This window comes from Lepidochelys olivacea (assembly GCF_965140295.1).
Source record: "Lepidochelys olivacea isolate rLepOli2 genome assembly, chromosome: 14".
Lineage (NCBI taxonomy): Eukaryota > Metazoa > Chordata > Testudines > Cheloniidae > Lepidochelys > Lepidochelys olivacea.
The window spans coordinates 41,848,512-41,868,223 of NC_140424.1; the positions used below are offsets into that span (position 1 = coordinate 41,848,512).

The 19,712-nt window shown below is 51.7% G+C and overlaps 2 protein-coding genes across 6 annotated transcripts; one reads left to right on the forward strand and one right to left on the reverse strand.

Moving 5' to 3' along the window:
* Positions 1 to 419: 419 nt before the first annotated feature.
* On the reverse strand, positions 420 to 13,837 carry LOC311530892 (uncharacterized protein). Of its 5 annotated transcripts, none has more exons than XR_014714105.1 (3): positions 10,543 to 10,769; positions 4,516 to 6,516; positions 420 to 510 (listed from the first exon to the last, which is right to left on the reverse strand). XR_014714105.1 is itself a non-coding variant. In XM_084647912.1 (3 exons), the coding sequence occupies exon 3, from the start codon at positions 5,892 to 5,894 to the stop codon at positions 4,581 to 4,583; it is 1,314 nt and encodes a 437-aa protein (XP_084504038.1). In that variant the 5' UTR covers positions 5,895 to 5,896; positions 6,355 to 6,516; positions 10,543 to 10,769; the 3' UTR covers positions 4,422 to 4,580. The 5 variants fall into 5 exon arrangements, 4 of the variants coding, with proteins under 4 accessions (XP_084504038.1, XP_084504037.1, XP_084504035.1 ...); XM_084647912.1 differs by lacking the exon at positions 420 to 510 and having other exon boundaries at positions 4,422 to 5,896; positions 6,355 to 6,516; XM_084647911.1 differs by lacking the exon at positions 420 to 510 and having other exon boundaries at positions 4,422 to 5,896; positions 6,326 to 6,516; positions 10,543 to 10,768.
* Positions 13,167 to 19,025, forward strand: LOC311530886 (uncharacterized protein). Its single transcript, XM_084647892.1, has 3 exons — positions 13,167 to 13,514; positions 14,502 to 14,705; positions 15,154 to 19,025. Exons 2-3 carry the CDS (start codon positions 14,567 to 14,569, stop codon positions 16,386 to 16,388), a joined length of 1,374 nt encoding a protein of 457 aa, XP_084504018.1. The 5' UTR covers positions 13,167 to 13,514; positions 14,502 to 14,566; the 3' UTR covers positions 16,389 to 19,025.
* The last annotated feature ends 687 nt before the right edge of the window (positions 19,026 to 19,712 follow it).

The window sequence follows — 19,712 nt, forward strand, 5'->3', positions numbered from 1 at the left end:
AGCTAAGATGCAAAGTGATTTTACAAAAGCACTTACCTTAACAAATTAATTGGTTTTTTTAAGATGTGTGCAGGTTTTGAAAATGCTGAAATCTCCATTCTCTCCATTGGTAGACTTAGAAGCCTCTATGTTGTAGAGCTTCGGAGTCAGTTGCTTCTCCTTTTCCCTAGTTGCCAAGATATTGATGGGTTCCCTAACAAAGCTTGTTGTCCCCAAAGCAAAACCATTCCCTCACTTGGTAGATTATTCTTCCTCTCACATAGACATCAACTGATCTGGTCTCTTGGAATCCTGCCTCGGTCTAAATATCCTGATGCACAATGAACAAACAGTGGGCTGCATTAAAGGAACAAATTTATTTATGTTCTCATGAACTTTTGCAGATTGTGGTTGTATTTATAATAAAGGAAGCTTTTAGTCTCCTATCGATAACAAACAAGAGGGATTTGTGCACGTTCCAGCTCTGTTGACCACTTTCACATTCGCTTAAAGATCCCTACAGATGGATACCTAGAAATAAAGCAGTGGCCGTTAATCTCTGTTTGATCGGGGGCTCTGTTCAGTTTTTTTAGCATTCAGGCGTGGAATGTAGATGCACCTGAAATGCTCATGGGGGTGGAATATTCAACTATTCTGGATTGGAAGGCTGGATAATTTTTTGTCTGACCGTAAGTCAGTTCAAGCAGCCTTGGCATATACCAGTGTAACAGACTTTCACTGCTACTACATGTTTTAGTCTGTATTTCCACTAATACCTGCTCTGCTTCTGGTAACCTGAATTGTTTATAGCAGATCAAATACTAGTTAAAATTCCTTGGTCAGTAACTGATTTTTGGGAATTTATAAAACATGCTAGTCCATTGATATTAGGCCAGCGATAGAAGTAGCTGATGAATTTAAAACAATAAAATGTATGAGGATAAATTGATTGCTTTATTAGTAAACCACATTTAATGAGATCTAGGGGCACAGATCAGCTGGTGTAAATTTTCATGGCTTAATGTAGCTCTGGTAGCCTATACTAGGTGAGGATCTGCCCTACTGTCTTAAGAATACATGTTTAAAAAAAGGCTTGTTTTAGACGCAAGCCCCAGTCTCTGGTTTCTCTAAGAGAAAGTTTGGGATGGGTGGCTCTGAAGAGGAGTGGAGGCTGGTGGTTCTTGCCTGGCAGAAAAGTCTGCACTTTTCTATTTATCTGAATGTATTTATTCCCTTTCTCTTGTTCTGATGCTTTTGGACAGAAAGTGATCTGTGTTTTATGTTTGCATAACTAAATTGGACCATGATCACGTTCACTGCACCTTAGTAAATGTTCAGCTGATGGAAAAAAATTGAGTCATTTGATTTCTCTCTCGTGCTTCCTGGCAAGCAAAGTAGATTCTTGGGGTGCAACAGCCCCTGTTCTGCAATTCCTACCAACAGGAGGTAACCCCACTGCCATTGACTGGGGAGAGTTTGGATAGAAGTAGTCATGGCATCAGCTGGGGTACATGACATTTAAGATTTCCTTGTTTGGGAAGCTATGGCATTATAGGCTAAGGTGTGAATTTAAACCAGTGTAGCTAAATTGGTATAAATCCCTGTGTGGACACTTTTTTTATACCAGAATAAGTGTCCACACTGGCAGTTACACTGATGTAGTTAAATTGGTGTAACTTCCTGTCCAGACAAGCCCTAAGGAAAAAAGTCCAGCTAAACAACTGCTGAAAATTTCAATTTTCAGCAAGTTCTGTAGTTTAAGCCCATTAAGTCAGTGAGCCCTGGTGCATAATTTTGTCTGTGTAGCCAGGGAAGAGTTAAGAACCTTCATGAAAACATCACTGTCCAGTAGATATGATTCAGGACTGACAGAGCCAGGTCTTCCAGTGATTTGCTGCATAACCTTGGATAAGTCACTTTCCCTTTCTGTAATATGGGAATAGGGACACTGCGATGAAAGCTCTTAGCTGTAATTCACAGGCAGGGTATGCTGACCCTTAATCTATAATGAGATGGGACTCTTGTTAAGTTTTGGCCTGAATTACTTCCTGTGGCAATGAATTCCACAGTCTTTCACACATGATTAAAAGTATTTCCTTTGATCCGTTTTGGATTTCCTACATTTTAATTTTAGTGAAGGCACTAATATTTAGTTCACAGTAAGGTGGGGTGTGAATCTACCCCATGCTAGCCTGCCATGGACTATGTCCATGTGGACCCAGCTGATGTGCATTAGTAGTTAATGTGCTTTGATTAGTCCTGTTTCAAAGAGGACTAGTTGAAAACACATCAACAAACTTAACGCATATCAGCATGGTCTACATGAAGAGTTCCTAGCAGGTTAATGTGGGGTGTGTACACACACTCTCTCTTACTGTAAATTAACGGGTTCATGTAGACCAGCCTGACATCTAGTCTATGCTACAGACCTATATCAGTATAACCACATTGCTCAGGGGTATGAAAAATCCATACTGTTGAGTAACATAGTTATATTGATCTAACCCTGTGTATAGACAGCGCTATGTCGATGGGAGAGCTTCTGGCATTGACATGGCTACCACTTCTTGGGGAGGTGGATTAACTACGCCAACAGGAGCCTTCTCCTGTTGGCATGGGAGCAGCTTCTCTGAACGCTACAGCAGCACAGCTGCATGTGTGCAATGTTTTAAAGGCAGACCTGCTCTCAGTGTCCCCTTGCTCACCTGCTCTTTCCCTTCTCCATTTTAGTCATATTGCTATAGCTTTTTATCATGTTCCCTCTTATTCTTTTCCTCTAAGGTTTTGTCTACATGTGAAAGCTACTCTGGCATAAGGTAAGGAGTGAATTTTAAAATTCACAATAGCTGTTCCCAAATTGCTGTGTGTGGACACTTATTCCAGAAGAAGAGTACGTTTTTCTGGTTTAGTTTAATCTACTTCCAAAATGGATTAAGCTAATTCAAATCCCCCTCGAAAGTGGATTAAACTAAACCAGAAAAAGGCGTGCTTATTCCAGATTCAGTGTGTCCACACATGAAGGAATTCAAGCATAGCTATTCTAGAATAACTCCAGCTGCAGAAAAGCCCTACACTGAACCATTCCAATCTTTAATCTCTGTCAAATTCTGGCTTTAAATTCTGTTCAGGTTCTCGTATCATAAATGTAGTAGAGTGCCTTCCACTTCATTTCACTTGTCCTCTCCCCCAGCAAAGGACTCTGGACAGGTGGAAAACCAAGTTCGATACTTTTACTGCTGAGGCCAGTCACAAATTAATCATGCTACTCTGTATTATCCAGCCCCACCCCTCACCATCCCCACCCAGTGCAGCAAGGTGACATCAAACTAGAGGGCCAGATTTCTGTGGGTATGTCTACACAGCAGCTTAACATCTCTGGCTGGCCTATGCTGGCTGGTTCAGACTGCGGGGCTATTTTATTGCTGTGTAGACTTCTGGGCTCAGGATGGAGCCTGGGCTCTAGGACCCTGATGAATGGGAGGGTTCCAGAGCTCAGGTCCCAGCCTGAGCCCAGAAGGCTACACAGCAATGAAACAGTCCTATGAGCCTGAGCTGAGTGTTTTGCAACTGTGTAGACATACCCTGAGAAGACCTGGGATGGGGAGAAGTTAGGCTAGCTGGTGGTGATGGTGGGTGGGATTAGTAAAGCAGGTGAGTCCCTCACCCCAGGAAATTGCTCTTGCTAAGGGAGGGAGTCTAGGGCACCTTCAGGTTTAAGGTTGCTTGAAGGGGGTTGAGACCTGGAGCACTGATTAAGCATCCAACTTCTGCAGTGGGGAAGCAGTGCTGGGGATGGAATTGGACCTAATTTCCTACCCACCTCTGATACCAAAGGGGGCAGCCCAGGGAATGAATCTCCCCTGGGGAGGGATCTTGAGTCCCAGAAGAGGGAACAACCAAGGTTGTGGGTATTTTCTCTTCTCCGTCCTATGCTTAGCCTGCAGGTCTGCAGCAAGATCTCAGCAGCCGACCAGAGTCACAGATCAGCTAGAGATGGGCTGCTGCTACATTGGGACCCACCCAGTGGAAGGAGCTGAATGTCACCAATATCACTCCCATCAGTCAGGGTTATCCCCACATGGAGTCTCTGAAGTGTCATGAGCTGACCTGGGCAACATTTTTTGTTGGAAATTTCTTTTCTCTGTGAAAAATGCAGATCCACTAACTTCAAAATGTTTTGCAATTTTTTCTGTTTCATTGAATTGTTCCAGCTGATTCCCTCATGGTCCCGTCTCTCCCCCCCCCAGCAAAAAAAAATCTGGAAGCCAAAAGATTGAACATCTTCAAATCAGAATTATTTTTGGTTTTGACCTTTCCTTCCATTTAATTTTAAAAAGGATGTTAAAGCTGTTCTGAATCCTGATGAAAGATTTCATGTAGCACAAAAGAGTTCAACTAAAGATGATTTTTATTTTAAACTTTTCTATTTCTCCCCCCCCCCCCCCCAATTTTTGAAACATTGTGTTTTGGGGGCACTCAACATGGTTTGTTTGTTTTGGTTTTTTTGAATTGCCACCTCACTGAAAAAGCCCTTACCTGCCCCGTTCCAGTCATAAGTGCTGAGCTCCAAGCAAAGCTTTACCAGTAGCTGGGGGGTGGCATTAACAAGGTTTCTCTTGCAGGTGGATCCTCTGATGCTTAATGAGAGCAGAGCTGTCCCCAAAGCTTCTCTCGCAGTCAGGGCAGTGATAGGGCTTCTCTCCCGAGTGGGTTCTCCAGTGCTGAGCCAGGTGCGAGTTCTGATTGAAGCTTTTCCCACACTCGGGGCATTTATAGGGTCGCTCTCCTGTATGAGTCCGGCGATGGGTGGTCAGGGACGAACGGGCCGTGAAGCCCTTCCCGCAGTCAGCACACTTGTAGGGTCTCTCCCCGGTGTGGACCCGGCAGTGCTGGGCCAGATGGGACCTCACAGCGAATCCTTTCCCACACTCGGCACATTTGTAGGGTCGCTCGCCTGTGTGAGTCCGGCTGTGCTGAGAGAGGTGGGCACTGCGGGCAAATCCTTTCCCACACTCAGGGCATTTGTAGGGTTTCTGGCCCCTGTGGGTGCCCTGATGCTCCAGGAGGTTGGAGCTGACATTGAAGCTCTTCCCGCAGTCAGGGCATTTGTAGGGCCGCTCCCCTTTGTGCAGCCGCTGGTGGGCAATCAGGGCTGAGCTCTCATTGAAGCTCCTCTCGCATTCAGTACATTTGTAGGGCTTCTGCCCCGTGTGGATCCTCTGATGTTTAATGAGGTTGGAGCTGACGTTAAAGCTCTTCCCGCAATCGGTGCATTTATAGGGTCTCTCTCCAGAGTGGATCCGCTGATGTACCACCAGGACTGAGCTGACCCGGAAGCTCTTCCCGCATTCAGGGCATTTGTAGGGGCGCTCGCCTGTGTGGCTCCTCTGATGCGCCACCAGGCGGGAACTGACCCCAAAGCCCTTCCCGCAGTCAGCGCAGCGATAGGGTTCCTCTCCCGAGTGTGTCCCCCGGTGCTGGGTCAAGTGAGCCAGCTGCGTGAAGCCTCTCCCGCAGTCAGGGCATATATAGGGGCGCTCCCCCGTGTGGATCCTCAGGTGGGCCCTAAGGGTTGAGCTCCGGTTGAAGGTTTTCCCACAGTCAGGGCACCGGTGGCATTTCTCTCCCTTGCAGGCGCTCCACTGGACATCAGGTTGGGCACTCTCGATGAAGCCTTCCCTAGACCCATTACCTTCCCCTTCTCTCTGCTGCACCCAGAGTTGCCTTACATCTTCTCCTGGGGGAAACGATTTATCCTCTCTCCCCCCTGGAAGATTTCCTTCCTCCTCTTTCTCCCACCCGCCCTGACTCTCGCTGGCTTCTCTCAGGCAAATGTGCCCCTCTGCTTTCTCAGTTTCTGCTGACTCAGGGCTTCCCCACAGCAGATTTGCCTCCTCGTTCACACTTGTTGCCATCCCTGGTTTATGGAGAGAATCCACATATAAGACATTCCCCGCCAACTGGGGGAGGAAAAGGGGGGGGGGGGAAAACAATTCCTGTGTGGAATTCTCTGCCCCGTGCTATGCAGGTCAGGTTAGATGATCCCTTCTGGCTTTAGAATCTGTTATACTGAAATAATGTATTGGGGAACTTGGACAAAACCACCTCCCAGTCCTTCACTGGAGGGGACCCATCCTGCTTCCCTTCCCTTCCCATCTCAATAGGCAGAGCGAGGGTTGGTAGCTGCTTTCAGGCAGAAAGGGTACAACATTTGCCCTGAAGCGAGGACAGGTGTTGTTTGCAACACCTGTCAGGGATGGTCTAGATAATACTTAGTCCTGCCATGAGTGCAGGGGACTGGACTAGATGACCTCTCGAGGTCCCTTCCAGTTCTATGATGAGCTACCTGAGAAGGGCAGATCTGGAAAAGCTCACAAGGGCTCAAGGCGAATCCCAGCGCTGGCCTTCTCTCCCAGATGGTCTCTGAGCTGGTTTAACTGGTTCTTCACCTGGGCGGGTGCCTCCCCTGGAGATCCAGTGCCCACAGCTCTTCCCCTAGTTCCATGCAGATCAGGTCAGGTTTAAGGATGGGGAATCCTGCTCCAGGGAGAGAGAACAGGTGAGATCAGGGTTGGTTACAGATTCCTGGGGTCCATTACACAGAAGGTGCCAGGATTTTAAGCCTTGCCCCTATGTTTGTCAGAGGGAACATGTAACATGAAGCAGATGGGAAATGCCCATGGAGATGCCCTTTGGCAAAGCGCCGCATGCGGGGGCTGATGTACAATGGTCCAAGTAAGGGATTCAGGGATTGCCACACACGGTTGGGAGTTAGCGATTCAGCCCAGCACAAGGATTAAATCTCTTGGCCGTTTCTAACCCCCTGCCCAGACTGACAAGAGGTCCCTAGAAGCCTGGCCTACTGCTCTCCCTGGGTATGTCCTCAGAGTTAAAAAAAGAGATGTGTTCGTAACTGGGGTTAAAACAGTGCAGATGCAGCAACTCGGCCTTTGACTGGGATTAGCAGTTCAAGTTGCACCCCAGGCTTTAGGAACAGGATGTTCTCCGTTGCCGTTACCCATGGGAACGGCAAACAAGCTATGTTTGACTAGGGCCATGCTTGAAAACTGGTTTCCCTTTTGTGTTCTGGGAGTGTATAACACCATATAGCTACCCAGTTAACCCGAAAGTGTCACAGACAGAGAGAGGTTGTTGGGTTTTAATTGAATTTTTGTGAGTGAATCCAAATTAAGAACACAACTCTTTTTTGCAGTGGAGACATACCCTCAGTGCCTCAGGTTGTTAAAAGGAATTGCCGCCCACCCCCGACACTTGAATGCCATGATTTGCTTCTGCCTTTGCTCTCTGTTCACACCAACTTCAATGGAACCACTCCATGGCTTGGACTACACTTAAGAGTTAGTTTGGTGTAGCTTTGTCGGTCAGGGGTGTGGGAAAAAAACCCTATGCCAACCTAACGCCCTGTGTAGACACAGCTGTCAATGGAAGAATGCTTCTGGTGACGTAATGGTGGGAGGGGGGGTTCCTACACTGATGGAAAACTCCCTTCCATTGTTGCAGGCTGCGTCTATGCTACAGGGTTATGCCTGTTTAGCTACAATGATGTAATGACATATCCCCAATTTACATCCGTGCAGTTGAGATCAGAATCAGGCCCCAAGTACTACACAGGCCCAGCCTGTGTAAAGACTTGTCTATATTAGAGTTAGTTAATCGATTGCTAATTAGCACAACGTTATTCACACGGTTGTAAAGGCTATCCCTTATGGTCCCTTCCCAGGATACAAACTTAACACGGTTTAGGCTGCTGGTGTGCTGAGAACACCACCGATCGTGCTGGCCGCTTTTGTCTCATTGTTTCCTTGTATTCATCTGTTTGTCTCTTGTCTTATACGCAGGCCTAATCTACACTGGAAGAAGTGTACCAGATAATTCTCCCAGGATAAGCGTCTCCACACAGGAAGCTATTCTGGGGTATTTATTCTGGTCAAATTCCTCACATAAACAAACCCTTAACCACAGCCTGCTGACCTGATTCTGATCACATCTTGTCCCTGTCCGCACTGACTACAGAGTAGTCCAAGATCATGTTCTAACAGTGCCCTAAGACAAGCTCAGGGGGAGCTTGGAGCAGGGTACTCCCTGCTGAGGGGTCTCTCCAGACCAAGTCAGATCATGCACTGGACCAAGAGTTTTCTTGTCAAGGACCCTCAAAGGGCAACACCTGCAATGACAAGATGATGTTCCAAGGCAGGTGCATACCTAGTACAAGTTGCCACCTGGCCATGTATCTATCCCCCCTTCTTTTCTCTCAGTGTCAACACAGAATTGATCCCCGCATCCGAGGAAATGTTTGGAGAAATCAGGGGCTGCACAAAAGTTAGGGTGATTCAATTCAGCTTCTCTGCAACTTCCTTTCTTCCCCCAGCATTTGGAGTGACTCTTAGCTCTTAATAGGGTCCCATTGCCCTCGTATATAAGCACCTCACAAACTTTAATGCATTGCCAGGGCTTACATTCAGCTGGAGCTGACCGGAACAGAGCTCTGGTAATTATTTTCAAATCAGTGGGAGTCCCAGCACCTCCCATGGGACTAAAGGCTCGACCCCCTCCCCAGCACCTTCTGTGGAGCAGAAGCCCTGGGGCTCTGGGAAATACTCGGAGAATTTAGGCCCTGTGTATTTCCCATTGCTACACCCCTGGGAGGTGGGCAAGATTTGTAAAGGAATTTAGGCATCTAATTCCCAAGGTCACATGCAGCCTATGACGGAGCAGGGAACTCCTGAGCCCCAAACTGGCGCTTTAACCACTGGGCCACCCTTCCTCGTGTCCTAATTCTCCTCTCTCTGCTCCCCCTAATCTCTGGAACCGCTGGATCAGATTCACACTGCTAACTCTACCCTCAGCCCTCATGATGCACAGCGATTTTCAGGTTTCAGAGTAACAGCCATGTTAGTCTGTATTCGCAAAAAGAAAAGGAGTACTTGTGGCACCTTAGAGACTAACCAATTTATTTGAGCATGAGCTTTCGTGAGCTACAGCTCACTTCATCGGATGCATACCGTGGAAACTGCAGCAGACTTTATATATATATACAGAGAATATGAAACAATACCTCCTCCCACCCCACTGTCCTGCTGGTAATAGCTTATCTAAAGTGATCATCAGGTGGGCCATTTCCAGCACAAATCCAGGTTTTCTCACCCTCCACCCCCCCACAGAAATTCACTCTCCTGCTGATTTTCAAGACAACCTGAGCACACGTGCGGATTTTAGAGCACTTTGAAAAATCAGCTCTTTGACAAAACCATCTAGCCACGTGTGACACAACTCTGCTTGTACCTGACTCAGCCTGCTCCACGGCCTCCGTTCATCTGTCTCCTGCCTGTCGTCCTCTCCGATTGCAAACTCACTGGGGCCACAATTTGCACCACGCTACATCGGAGGGGCCCGTACGCTAGGCACTGTACAAACTCTGGCCCTGATCCTGTGAAGACTCACGTAAATAAACGCAGCAGATGTCCGTTGATTTCAACAAGCACACCTCACCTGAGTTAACAGGTGCTGGGGCCAGAGTCTTCACAGGTGTAGGGCTGGAGTTTATGTGGTGCCTCCCACGACGGAGCCCTAACTGACCATAGCACAAGTAATTCAAACGGTGGCTTACCACCTCCCTTGCCACTGGGCATTAGGAGGAGAGAGAAAAAGGACACATTTTCTCATTGATGCTTTATGCATTTCTGCAGGTAGGGTAACCAGCTGTCCTGATTTTATAGGGACAATCCTGATATTTGGGGGTTTTCTCCTATATTGGCACCTATTACCTGCACACCCCTGTTCCAGTTTTTCACACTTGCTAGCTGGTCACCGGATGTACAGTGCTTAGACACCAAGGAGATAATCACTGGAGAGCGCTGGGTCTCAACCCGTGGGCTGCTGACAGCCAATCAGTTGTGACATCCTCCGGGCCATACAGGTAGTATATAGTGTGGATGCGGCCCACTTAACGTAATACACAGAGAGCTGCATATACATCCCACAGTGGTAAATAGGTTGAGATCCATTGCTCTAGAGGGGTGGTACACAGATAAATTAGCAGACTAGGATCTATGGAAAATAATTATAGAGTGATGGATTCGTCATCACCAATCAATAAGGATTTAGAGAAAGACACAAGAGAATGGATCTAGGAGTTGGGAACCTCTCCCCATTTATGGCTCCTGCTCTGGTCTCTCCTCCCCCTTGGCCTGGGAGGCTAATTTGTAATGAAACAGGTGCCAGGACTCAAGCAGTTTTTTTACATGCATAACTGATGTGGCAAGCCCAGAGGTGCCAGGGCTCTGAACTGCCAAGCCCAGAGATGCCGTGCCGGGGCTCTGAACTGCCAGGCTCGAGGTCCTAGGGCTCACCCTGGTGCAAATTAAGCACTGGCTGACCCATTCCCATGGCTCTTTGCTTGCGGGACTGGGAATGTGTGTCGGTGATGGCCGCAGATCTGGGACTGGCAGAGACATGGAGAGCAGAGATACAGGGGTGGGGGAGTGAGATGAGGAGTCGCTTTCCTGCCTGGCCCCAGCCCTTTCCCCCAGGTCTCCCCATCACCTGCAGGCTCCAGCTCAAGAGGTGGTGTCGGCATAGCCTGGGGGTTGGTTCCAGCCACCGGAGAAGGTACCCACCCAGGTTGGGCACAGAGGGGCTTGGATGAAGGTCTCCCCCTGGTCCACACCCCACTGCGGGGGCAGGAGCTGCTCAGTCGCAACTGCATCCGTGTCAGCCAGGAAACCTGTGCTGAACCGAGGAGAAAGAGAGACAAGGAGAGAGGGAGCCGCTTCCCCTTAGCACAGCCAGAGCCCTCTGGTGGGGACAGCTTTGGAGCTGCAGACAGAAACCCTAATGCTGTGGAAATAGGGACTGTATTGAAGCCACCTCTGAATGACAAGGCACATTCTTATGAGCCAACAGGTGATGCTTTTCCTAAGAGGAGCCCAGGCATCGCCAGACTGGCTCAGCCTTGAGGTCCTTCTAGTTCGGTCTCTGCTAGTGGCTGGTCCCAGATGCGTCAGAGGAAGGGCTCAGAAACCTGCAGGAGCAGATGCGAGGTAATAATAATACCATGCTCCTAAATCACTCTTTTCTGTGGCCGGTCATCTTGGTCTCTTAATAGTTAGAGGCCCTGTCCCAGCCATTTTGACACTTTTTGGGGGGCAAAACTGGGCATTTGCCGTCAGTTGGAAAGAGCAAACTGGACAAATGCATAGTTTGGCCCCCCCAAATGGGGCACAACCCCTAGCGGGGTGTGGAGGAACGGGGTGGGGTGGGGGGAGAGCAGCAACACCAGCCCCATGTGGCAGGGCGGGCTCAGGAGAGTGGCTTGGGACGGGATGGCCCCGCGTGCAGGCGGGCAGCAGGGGGTCTCAGGCTGGCTCTGCACGTCGGGAGAGGGGGCCTCGGGCCACCCCCACCTGCAGGGGTTGACGGGGGGGGGGGGGGCTCAGACCAGCGCCGCACACAGGGGGGAGGGGACCCTTGGGCCAACACCGTGGGGTGTCCCGTTTTCTAAGCCAGAACCATCATAGCACTGGCTACTCTTGATCTCTGTATCCGTATCCGTGACAGACCGACCAGGGAGCCCAAGGGAACGCCACTGCTCAGCGTGATAGGCCGTGGTCTCCGCACGCCTGCAGCCTCATTGCTGGCAAGCGTTTTGCAGGTCCCAGGGCACATGAGAGGCTCAGGGAGGGTTTTGCAGGAGGGTAAGGCGGTGGCTCAGTGGGTGTTAACAGTGTGAACACACTAACCCAGGAGATGGTTTGCGAGTGGAACAGGTGGGTGATGGAGCCTGCACCACGTGGGCCCCCCCAGAGTCAGGAGTGGCAGCAATCTGAGAGTTTGCACCTGCAGGGATGGCTCCGGGGCAGGGGCTGGGACCCCATCTGTGTTGAAAGGAAGTCACGGGGCGGGGGGCACAGAGCTGTTAACGCTCATGGACGGGAACCCTTTTGGGCCGTGGTCTGGCCTGGGGAGGGGATAGGGCGAGCAGATAGCAAGTGTGAAAAATGGGGACGGGGATGGGGTAATAGGTGCCTCTATAAGACAAAGCCCCAAATATTGGGACTTTCCCTATAAAGCCGGGACATCTGGGCACCCCTAGGAGGAGCGAGGGAAGAGGGTTTTCCTTTCTGCCCCCACTAGAGGGCTCTGGGTTACAGCTCAAAGCAAGGCTGGGCTAATTCCTGACTCTCTCCTGGGCTAATTCCTGACTCTCTCCCTTGGCCACGAGTTTTCTGCTGTGAACTGATCAAGAGATGACTAAACTTCCTGGGTTGGACAGACCAGGTACAGCTGGGGAGCAGCCGGAGAGAGATTGAAGCAAGCACTAGGCCTAGCTGAGAGTAGGGAACTGGCCTCCTAGGGCAGCCCTGAAACAACTCCTGCAGGTGATGGGGAGACCTGGGGGAAAGGGCTGGGGCCGGGCAGGAAAGTGACTCTGCACCAACAGCCCCATCTCTGCTCCCCCCTCTGCAAGTCCCAGGGCTGCTGCCCTCCCTGACCCACTCTGGGTCTCAGCTACGGGAGAGCAAACACCCCAAGGGCATGGGCCAGGGACCAAATCTCCCGGCCAGAGGGGAAAGGGAGAGAGATCTGACCGGGCAGCAGGAGCAATAAGTGGAGAGGGTGGTTCCCAGCTGCCCGACCCGCCCAGATCTGCTCCCTGCGTCATCCCTGGCCCTACTGGCTTTCCTGGGGACGAGGTGTCTGAGCAGAGAGAGGACAAATCGGTTCTGGCTCTTATTAGTCAGGGGCTGGGCCGCAGGGAAAGGAATTCCTCCAAAGCTACTCCTTGGAACCTGCTCTAGCTGGAGCACACAGGGGAACAGACAGGTAGGGTTGGGTTGAAATTGTGAAGCCAGTTGTCCAGTTACTTACAACAGTGGGTTTCAACCAGGGGTACGTGCCCCGCCTAGGGGTACTCCGAGATCTTTCAGGGAGGATGTCAGCTCCTCTAGATATTGGCCTAGTTTTACAACAGGCTGCATAAAAAGCACTAACGAAGTCAGTGCAAACTAAAATTTCAGACAGACAATGTACCTGTTCATATTGCTCTATAGACGATACACTGAAATGTAAGGACAATATTTATAGTCCAGTCGATTCATTTTATAATTATATGGTAGAAATTAGAAAGTCAGCAATTTTAGAGTACTAGCATGCTGTGACCCTTTTGTATTGTTGTGTCTGATTTTGTAAGCAAGTCATTTTCCAGTGAGGTGAAACTTGGGGTATGTAAGACAAATCAGACTCTGGAAGGGGTACAGTAGTCTGGAAAGGTTGAGAGCCACAGGCTTACACCACGCTCAACGCTACTAGCTGGGCCTCAGCTCTGATCCAGGCTGGCACTGCCTAGGTTCATCTTTTGGGCTGAAGGTCTCTGCCCAGGGGGTGAATTTAGTTTGGCAAAGTTTGAGGATAAAACCTCTGAGCCTTTTCCTGAGAAGCGGCCAGAGGGGAGGCGCAAATTACAACCTGTGTCAGTTTTTCAACACTTCCATTACCTTTGGACAACGAATTTTATGGTGAGAATTTTTATGGCAGGGTGAGAATTTCCAAGTCAGACACGCTTCTCGCTGTAGGCTCATAAACACCGGTTCTGCTACAGCTTTGTCGTCAGAGGTGAATAAAAGATTAATGTGCAGACACACTGAGCTTCTTTCCCCCTTTGATCAGAATTGTTTCCTCACTTAAGGGTCAGTTCTGTGAACACTCACCTACAGATTGATTCTAAGCACATCAAGGGTCCCACATGCAGGCTAAACCTCTTAGCCTTTGTTCTGAGCAGGGGCCGTGGAGGTGGGGAGCATTACGTTTTGCCATTTGAAGAGTGTTGTCAGAGTTTGACCAATTCCAGCGCCTTTGGGGATGGAAATTTTACATTTGAAGGAGAGAGAATTCCTAGGTCAGGCGCATTCCTCTCTGTTGTCTGGTGAAAATCGGTTTGGATGCAGATTTGTTATGAGAGTGGAGTGAATGTCTCTTGTGCGGGAACACGGATTATTTCCGCCCTTGATAAGGTTTGTTTCCTCACGGAGGAGCTGAGCCCGGTAACGCGCACACCCATTTGTTTGGGACTGTGCGAACAGTCCCATTAACGTTCTTAAATTTAAGGAGAGAGTTTGAAAATCTCTCAGTCCTGGTGTGGGAGCGGCGTTGTGCTGAAATAAAAAGACACAGGCCGGGATCTTTCAATTCAGAAGCCTAAATTTAGGCTCCTGAATCCATATTCAGGCCCCTGGGTAAGTGGCCTATTATCAGAAGTTCTGGGCACTCAGAACTGAACCCCAGCGACGCCAGCTCGGGACTTGTAAAAACCAGGATTCTTATTCAGGATACAGATCGAGGAGGCGAACTATAGGATGGTATTTGAGGCAATCACGTCTCGTACATTACGTCCGAACGGCACAGTCTAGAATTTCTGTCTGCAGGGAGCATGCGAAAGGGAAATGGGTGTGAAATGGACTCAAGCCGCTGCTGAAACTTCCCCATTTGCGCTTCTCGCCTGACAGGCTGCAGAAGAACGTCCGTGTTTCACTTTAGGTTGTCCGGTCCTCCTTGAGGGTAGGAAAAGGGAATGGCTGCAGCAAAAGCAGTGACCTTCGAGGAGGTGGCTGTGTATTTCACCGCGGAGGAGTGGGCTCTGCTGGACCCCACTCAGAGAGCCCTCTACAGGGACGTCATGCAGGAGAATTATGAGAATGTGACCTGGCTGGGTAAGTCACCATGAGCATTTTCCACCTACTCGGGTTGCAGGTCCTTGCCGGCCAACATAGGGCTGGGATCTTCCCAGTATCGTCTGTGTAACGAGGAAACCGGGAATCTGTAACCAGCCCTGACCGCTCCAGTTCTCTCTTCCCCTGGGCAGGATTCCCCATCCCTAAACCTGACCGGATCTCCCGCATGGAGCGAGGGGAACAGCTGTGGGTGCACCAAGCAGCTATTCCCTCCCTTCCTCTATCCTCTGTGCCATGGTATCGATGCTGAAGCTCGTTAGTTGCCAGCTGTGGGGAGGAGTTTGGGGAAGATTCCGCTGCTGACTGTTCAGCTGATCCAAAAGCTTCTGCCGGTGTGACAAACCCTTGCCGATCCCCTTTCCCCGGGGCCCTTTCCTCCCTCCCTAGCACAGGGCGTGACTCATGCTGGGTTCTCTCCTTCCCCCAGCAGGTGATAGGATGGCCAGGGAGACCGAGGAGGAGAATCCCCAGCAGGGAGGCCCTGAGTTGGGAGACCCACACGGGACATTCTCGGGAAGGTCCCAGGGGAACATTTGCCAGGGAGGAGCTAGTGCGAGTCAGGGCAGGTCGGAGGAGCAGCGGAGAAACCTGCCCGGGGAGAGAGAGGATAAATCCTCTCCTGAAGAGGGATGTTTCAAGAAACTCAAAGAGCTCCTGGACCTTAAGGGGAAGCACAACAGAGGAACGGGAAAAGCAGGCACTGAACGTGGGCAGGGCTCACAAGAGATGCTCCATCTGGAAACCCAACTGGAAGAGGCATCCCGTAGATGTGGGGAAAGCCCCCAGCAAAACTCAGTGCTTCCACAACATCAGAGCATAGCCCTCGCCATCCAGCAGAGAATCCTCTCGAGGCAGAAACCTCGCCAGTGCCCCGACAGCGGGAGAAGTTTTGTTTGGAGCTCAACCCTCATGGCACATCAGAGGCTCCACACAGGAGAGAGGCCCTACAAATACCCCGACCTGCAGAGGATCCCATTCCAGTGTCCAGAATCCAGGAAATGCTTTGCTGAGAACTCGGCCCAGACGAAGCACCAGCAATTCCACCCCGGAGAGAGTCCCTACGTGTGCCCAGACTGCGGGAAAGGATTCAGCCTCACGATGCACCGGAGGGTCCACACAGGCAAGCGCCCCTGTTTGTGTCCTGACTGTGGAATGGGCTTCAACCAGAGAGCCAAGCTCACCATGCACCAGAGGGCCCATGAGGGGGAGCGACCCAACTGCAGGAAAAGCTTCGGCCGGCGGGCACCCCTGGGGCAGCCCGGGAGGGCCCATTGCGGGGAAAAGCCCCGTGTCTGCACCAGCTCTGGGAAAAGATTCAACGCCTCGGCCCTAATCAAACACTGGCGGGGCCACATGGGAGAGAGGCCCGACAAACGCCACGAGGGTGGGAAAAGCTTTGGCCGGCACTCCGACCTGGCCCAGCGCTCTCCGGCCCCAGAGGAGAGGCCCCGCAGCAAAGGTACAGCCCTGCCAAAACACCGGGTGGCAGAGAGACCCTACCGCTGCCTCGACTGCGGCAGGACCTTCAGCAGACGCTCTAACCTGCTCGCCCACCAGCGTGGCCACACGGGCGAGCAGCCCTACATGTGCTCATGCTGCGGGAAAGGCTTTGGCCTGCGTTTCAACCTTGCAATGCATGGGAGAGTCCATGCTGGCAAGTGATGCAATTCATGCCCCCACTGAGGCAGCAGCTTCAAGCAGAGATCCGACCTTATGGTGCACTGGAGACTCCACGTCAATCAGTCTTCAGAAGAGCAGGTTGGAAAATAGGGTTTTCTTTTGGGTTATTTTTCCCTCCATGGAAAATTTTAACTTTTCAGGGAAATTTCTAACGCTAAAACATTTTGGCCAACAACGGAAATATTTGCCGCGGTGCCTCGGTGTCATGGAGTTGTGGTTCACTTATGCTCCCATTCTCCTCTCTAGGCCCGTCTCCCTCGTCAGCCTGCCTCTCCCATGATACACCATGGTCTCCCCTCTTGATTTCAATGGGATGTAGGCACTTCTCTGCGTTATACTCTAGGCATACACGGCAAGACCTTCAATAAAAGCATAAATCCTCTCAGTGGAAGGTTGCCCTGTAACACAACTACATTTTGTAGAATTCAGTACGCTCACACACCACAAACCAAAAACAGAGAGAGACAAAGCAGGCTGCTCTCTGAGACAGAGAGGAACAACTTACCCTTGCGCTAAGCTGGCTTTCTCCGGACTGACTCTGACTGCTTGCTTCCCTAGAGCCCCTAGCCTGCTTGCAGGACCAGAAACCCCCACCACATCTGAAGTGATAGCTTGCCCTCCCAGCACAGTCCTTGATGCACCACAATCTGTATCTTGAGGTCCTTAGGAGCTGACAAAGAGATTGCAGTTCAAAAGACCAGGGGTAACAGCTGGATGAGGCAAACCAGCAGGTCAGATGGGGCGGGTGAGAAATCTAACGGGATGCACATGGTCCTCAGCCAGCTGGGAGCAGAGCTCACAGCTGCCAGGCTGCAGTCACCTATCTCCACCACGGCAGAGGAGAGGCGTGAGTCAGGGCGAGCCGGTGGCTTTGTAGATCACGGCTGGGAACTTTTCCCCACTTGCGAGGGATGGCAGGAGACCAAGCACAATTAAGAAAATTTTCTCCCCTGCAGGGAGAAAATTCAGGGGCTGGCTGCTAACGACTGCCCTGGGGGTTCCAGTGACTGATACAGCCACCGTAAGTAGGGGCGTAGCCCAGCAGAGAGGGGGTCTAAACCTAGGCTTTCTTGTGGCCAGGTGGAACCTCACCCGGCTCACGGCCAGGTGGGACAGGTTGGATTGACTTTACATTTGATTCAGCCCCCACCACCCTGAAATGCTGCAGCTGACCGTACCCAGGAAGGAACCTGCATGAGACAAGCCCCACCCAATGGGCTGGGAATCCAGATGCCCCCCGCAGCCACCATCACTGAAGCCAGAGTGTGAAGAGGACTCTGTCACCCCACTGGGCATCCCCTTTATCTGCCTTGTCCTGCATGGGGATGACAGACTGTCTGCCCCCATCCACCATGCACCCCCGTCCCCTTCCCACAAGAAGATCATTAAAGTCTCAGCTGGGATCAGCGCCCCTGACCCTGCAGAAACCAATCTTTTCCTGGGAGGGCGGCTGCCAGTAGAGAAGGGGTTAACACGATGACACCCTGTAACCACGGCTCCCGCTAAACCCTGATCCCGGGATTTCCTTGAGTAGCGGGATTGCAGTGCCTCCTCCCCCCAGTGGATCCGTGCTTTTCCATCCCCTTAATAAGGCTGATGGTTGGGGTGGCCCCATGGGCTTGGTTCTGCCTGAAATGGGCCGGGCTGAGCCAGGCTGTGGGCTGCGAGTTGGGGGCGGGGGGGCGATGGGTCATTGGGGTCCTCACACTCCTGGAGTCCTGTGCCCTAAAGGAAGAGGGGTCACCCCAATGGGCCTGGCTGAAACAGGGCCTCTGGGATCGGAGTCTCGAACCCTGGATCCTGGCTGGGCTCGGCCCTTCCCACCCTGCAGGGCCCTAGTACCCTAGGTCCGAGCCTGAGAGACTTGTGTGTAGACAGAAGGGTTGGGGCTCAAACCTGAGTCTGCACCAGGGCTTCCATTGCAGCGTAGAGACAGCACTAGGGATCCATTTGGTTGCATGTTTTGTTGCTCCTCTCGGCCAAGCGAAAAGCACCCGCTGCAGGCCTCTTGCATAGCTCCAAGCTCCCCATGAGCTCCCCTCCTCCTCATGCTCCGTGTACCCTCATTCCCCCCGTGCCAGGAAATCTGTATGCACCCCCTATCCCGGGTCTCTGGAGGCTCCCCACCCCCTTCCTGCCATTCCCATAGGCAGACAAATGCCAGCCAGTCGAACCTTAGACCGTGCTGTGCTCAGCCAATTAAGGGCCCACCTGGCCATCATGGAGGTCAGCAGCCGAACAGGAACGGAGCCCAGCTGTCCTGGGGCCAACCCAACGCTCTGACCACCAGACCCTGCGGCTTAGCCCTCAATGTGACGCCCCATCTTCCCCGCTTGGTTATCCATCCCCTCCCTGATCCCTGCCGCCACCCACCACCTCCCAGGGGAGCTAATTAGAGCACCGAGGAGCCTGTCTCATGGAGTAGCACCCCACTGTGCTAGGCGCTGTACAGGCACAAAACAAAGAGCCCCCAACCCCCAAAGGGACAGCAGTCGAAGAGCCAGCTGTCGCAGCTCGGGGCAACTGCACCTGTCTTGCCCCTTAGCAGTTCGGCAAGGGCCCCCACATTCAACCTTCTGCCCCCTCCCCCCCCGCCGGTCCCTGTCTGGGGTCCATGTCTCTCTCCCTTCTGACTGGGATGTTCCCAGACATAGGTGCCGATTCTGTGGGTGCTCCAAGACTCAAGCAGGGCCGGATTAGTCTTTTGTGGGCCCTGGCGCCCTGCCCCTCTTCTGCCCCTTCCCCTGAGGCCCCAGCCCCTGCTCCGCTCCTTTGCCCCACGGCCCTGCCCCACTCAGCCTCTTCCCCCACAGGCCCCGCTCACCGCTTGCACGGGGTGGGAGGGGCAGAGAGAAGCACCTGCCGGCAAACCCAAAAGCCGGAGCCCGTGTTCCCAGGCCAAACACTTCCCTGTGTAATTCCCAGAAAAGTCAGACTGCCGAACATGTGCGGTGGGTTTAATCCACCGGGGAGGCTGCTGCCGAACGCCAGTTACGGGGTTCGGCAGGGGACGTTTTTGCTTATTATTAGGCCCCATGCAGGTTCCGAGGCGGTGGAGGAATGTGCTATTCAGCTTGCTGGGTTCATCAGCAATGGCCCTGGACTCCAGAGAGGTTACTGATGAACACAGACCGCCTCCTCGGCCGCCCCGGGAACCTACATGGCACCTATCGAAAGCTCAGGTTCTTCATCCAGAAGAGAAGAGACGAGAGCTTTTCCCATGGGGCAGCTTGGGGTCTGGGGACGTGTGGCGCAGCTGGGGGGGGGCTCTTCTGGGCGCGGGAGAGGGGCTCAGGGCTACCGCTG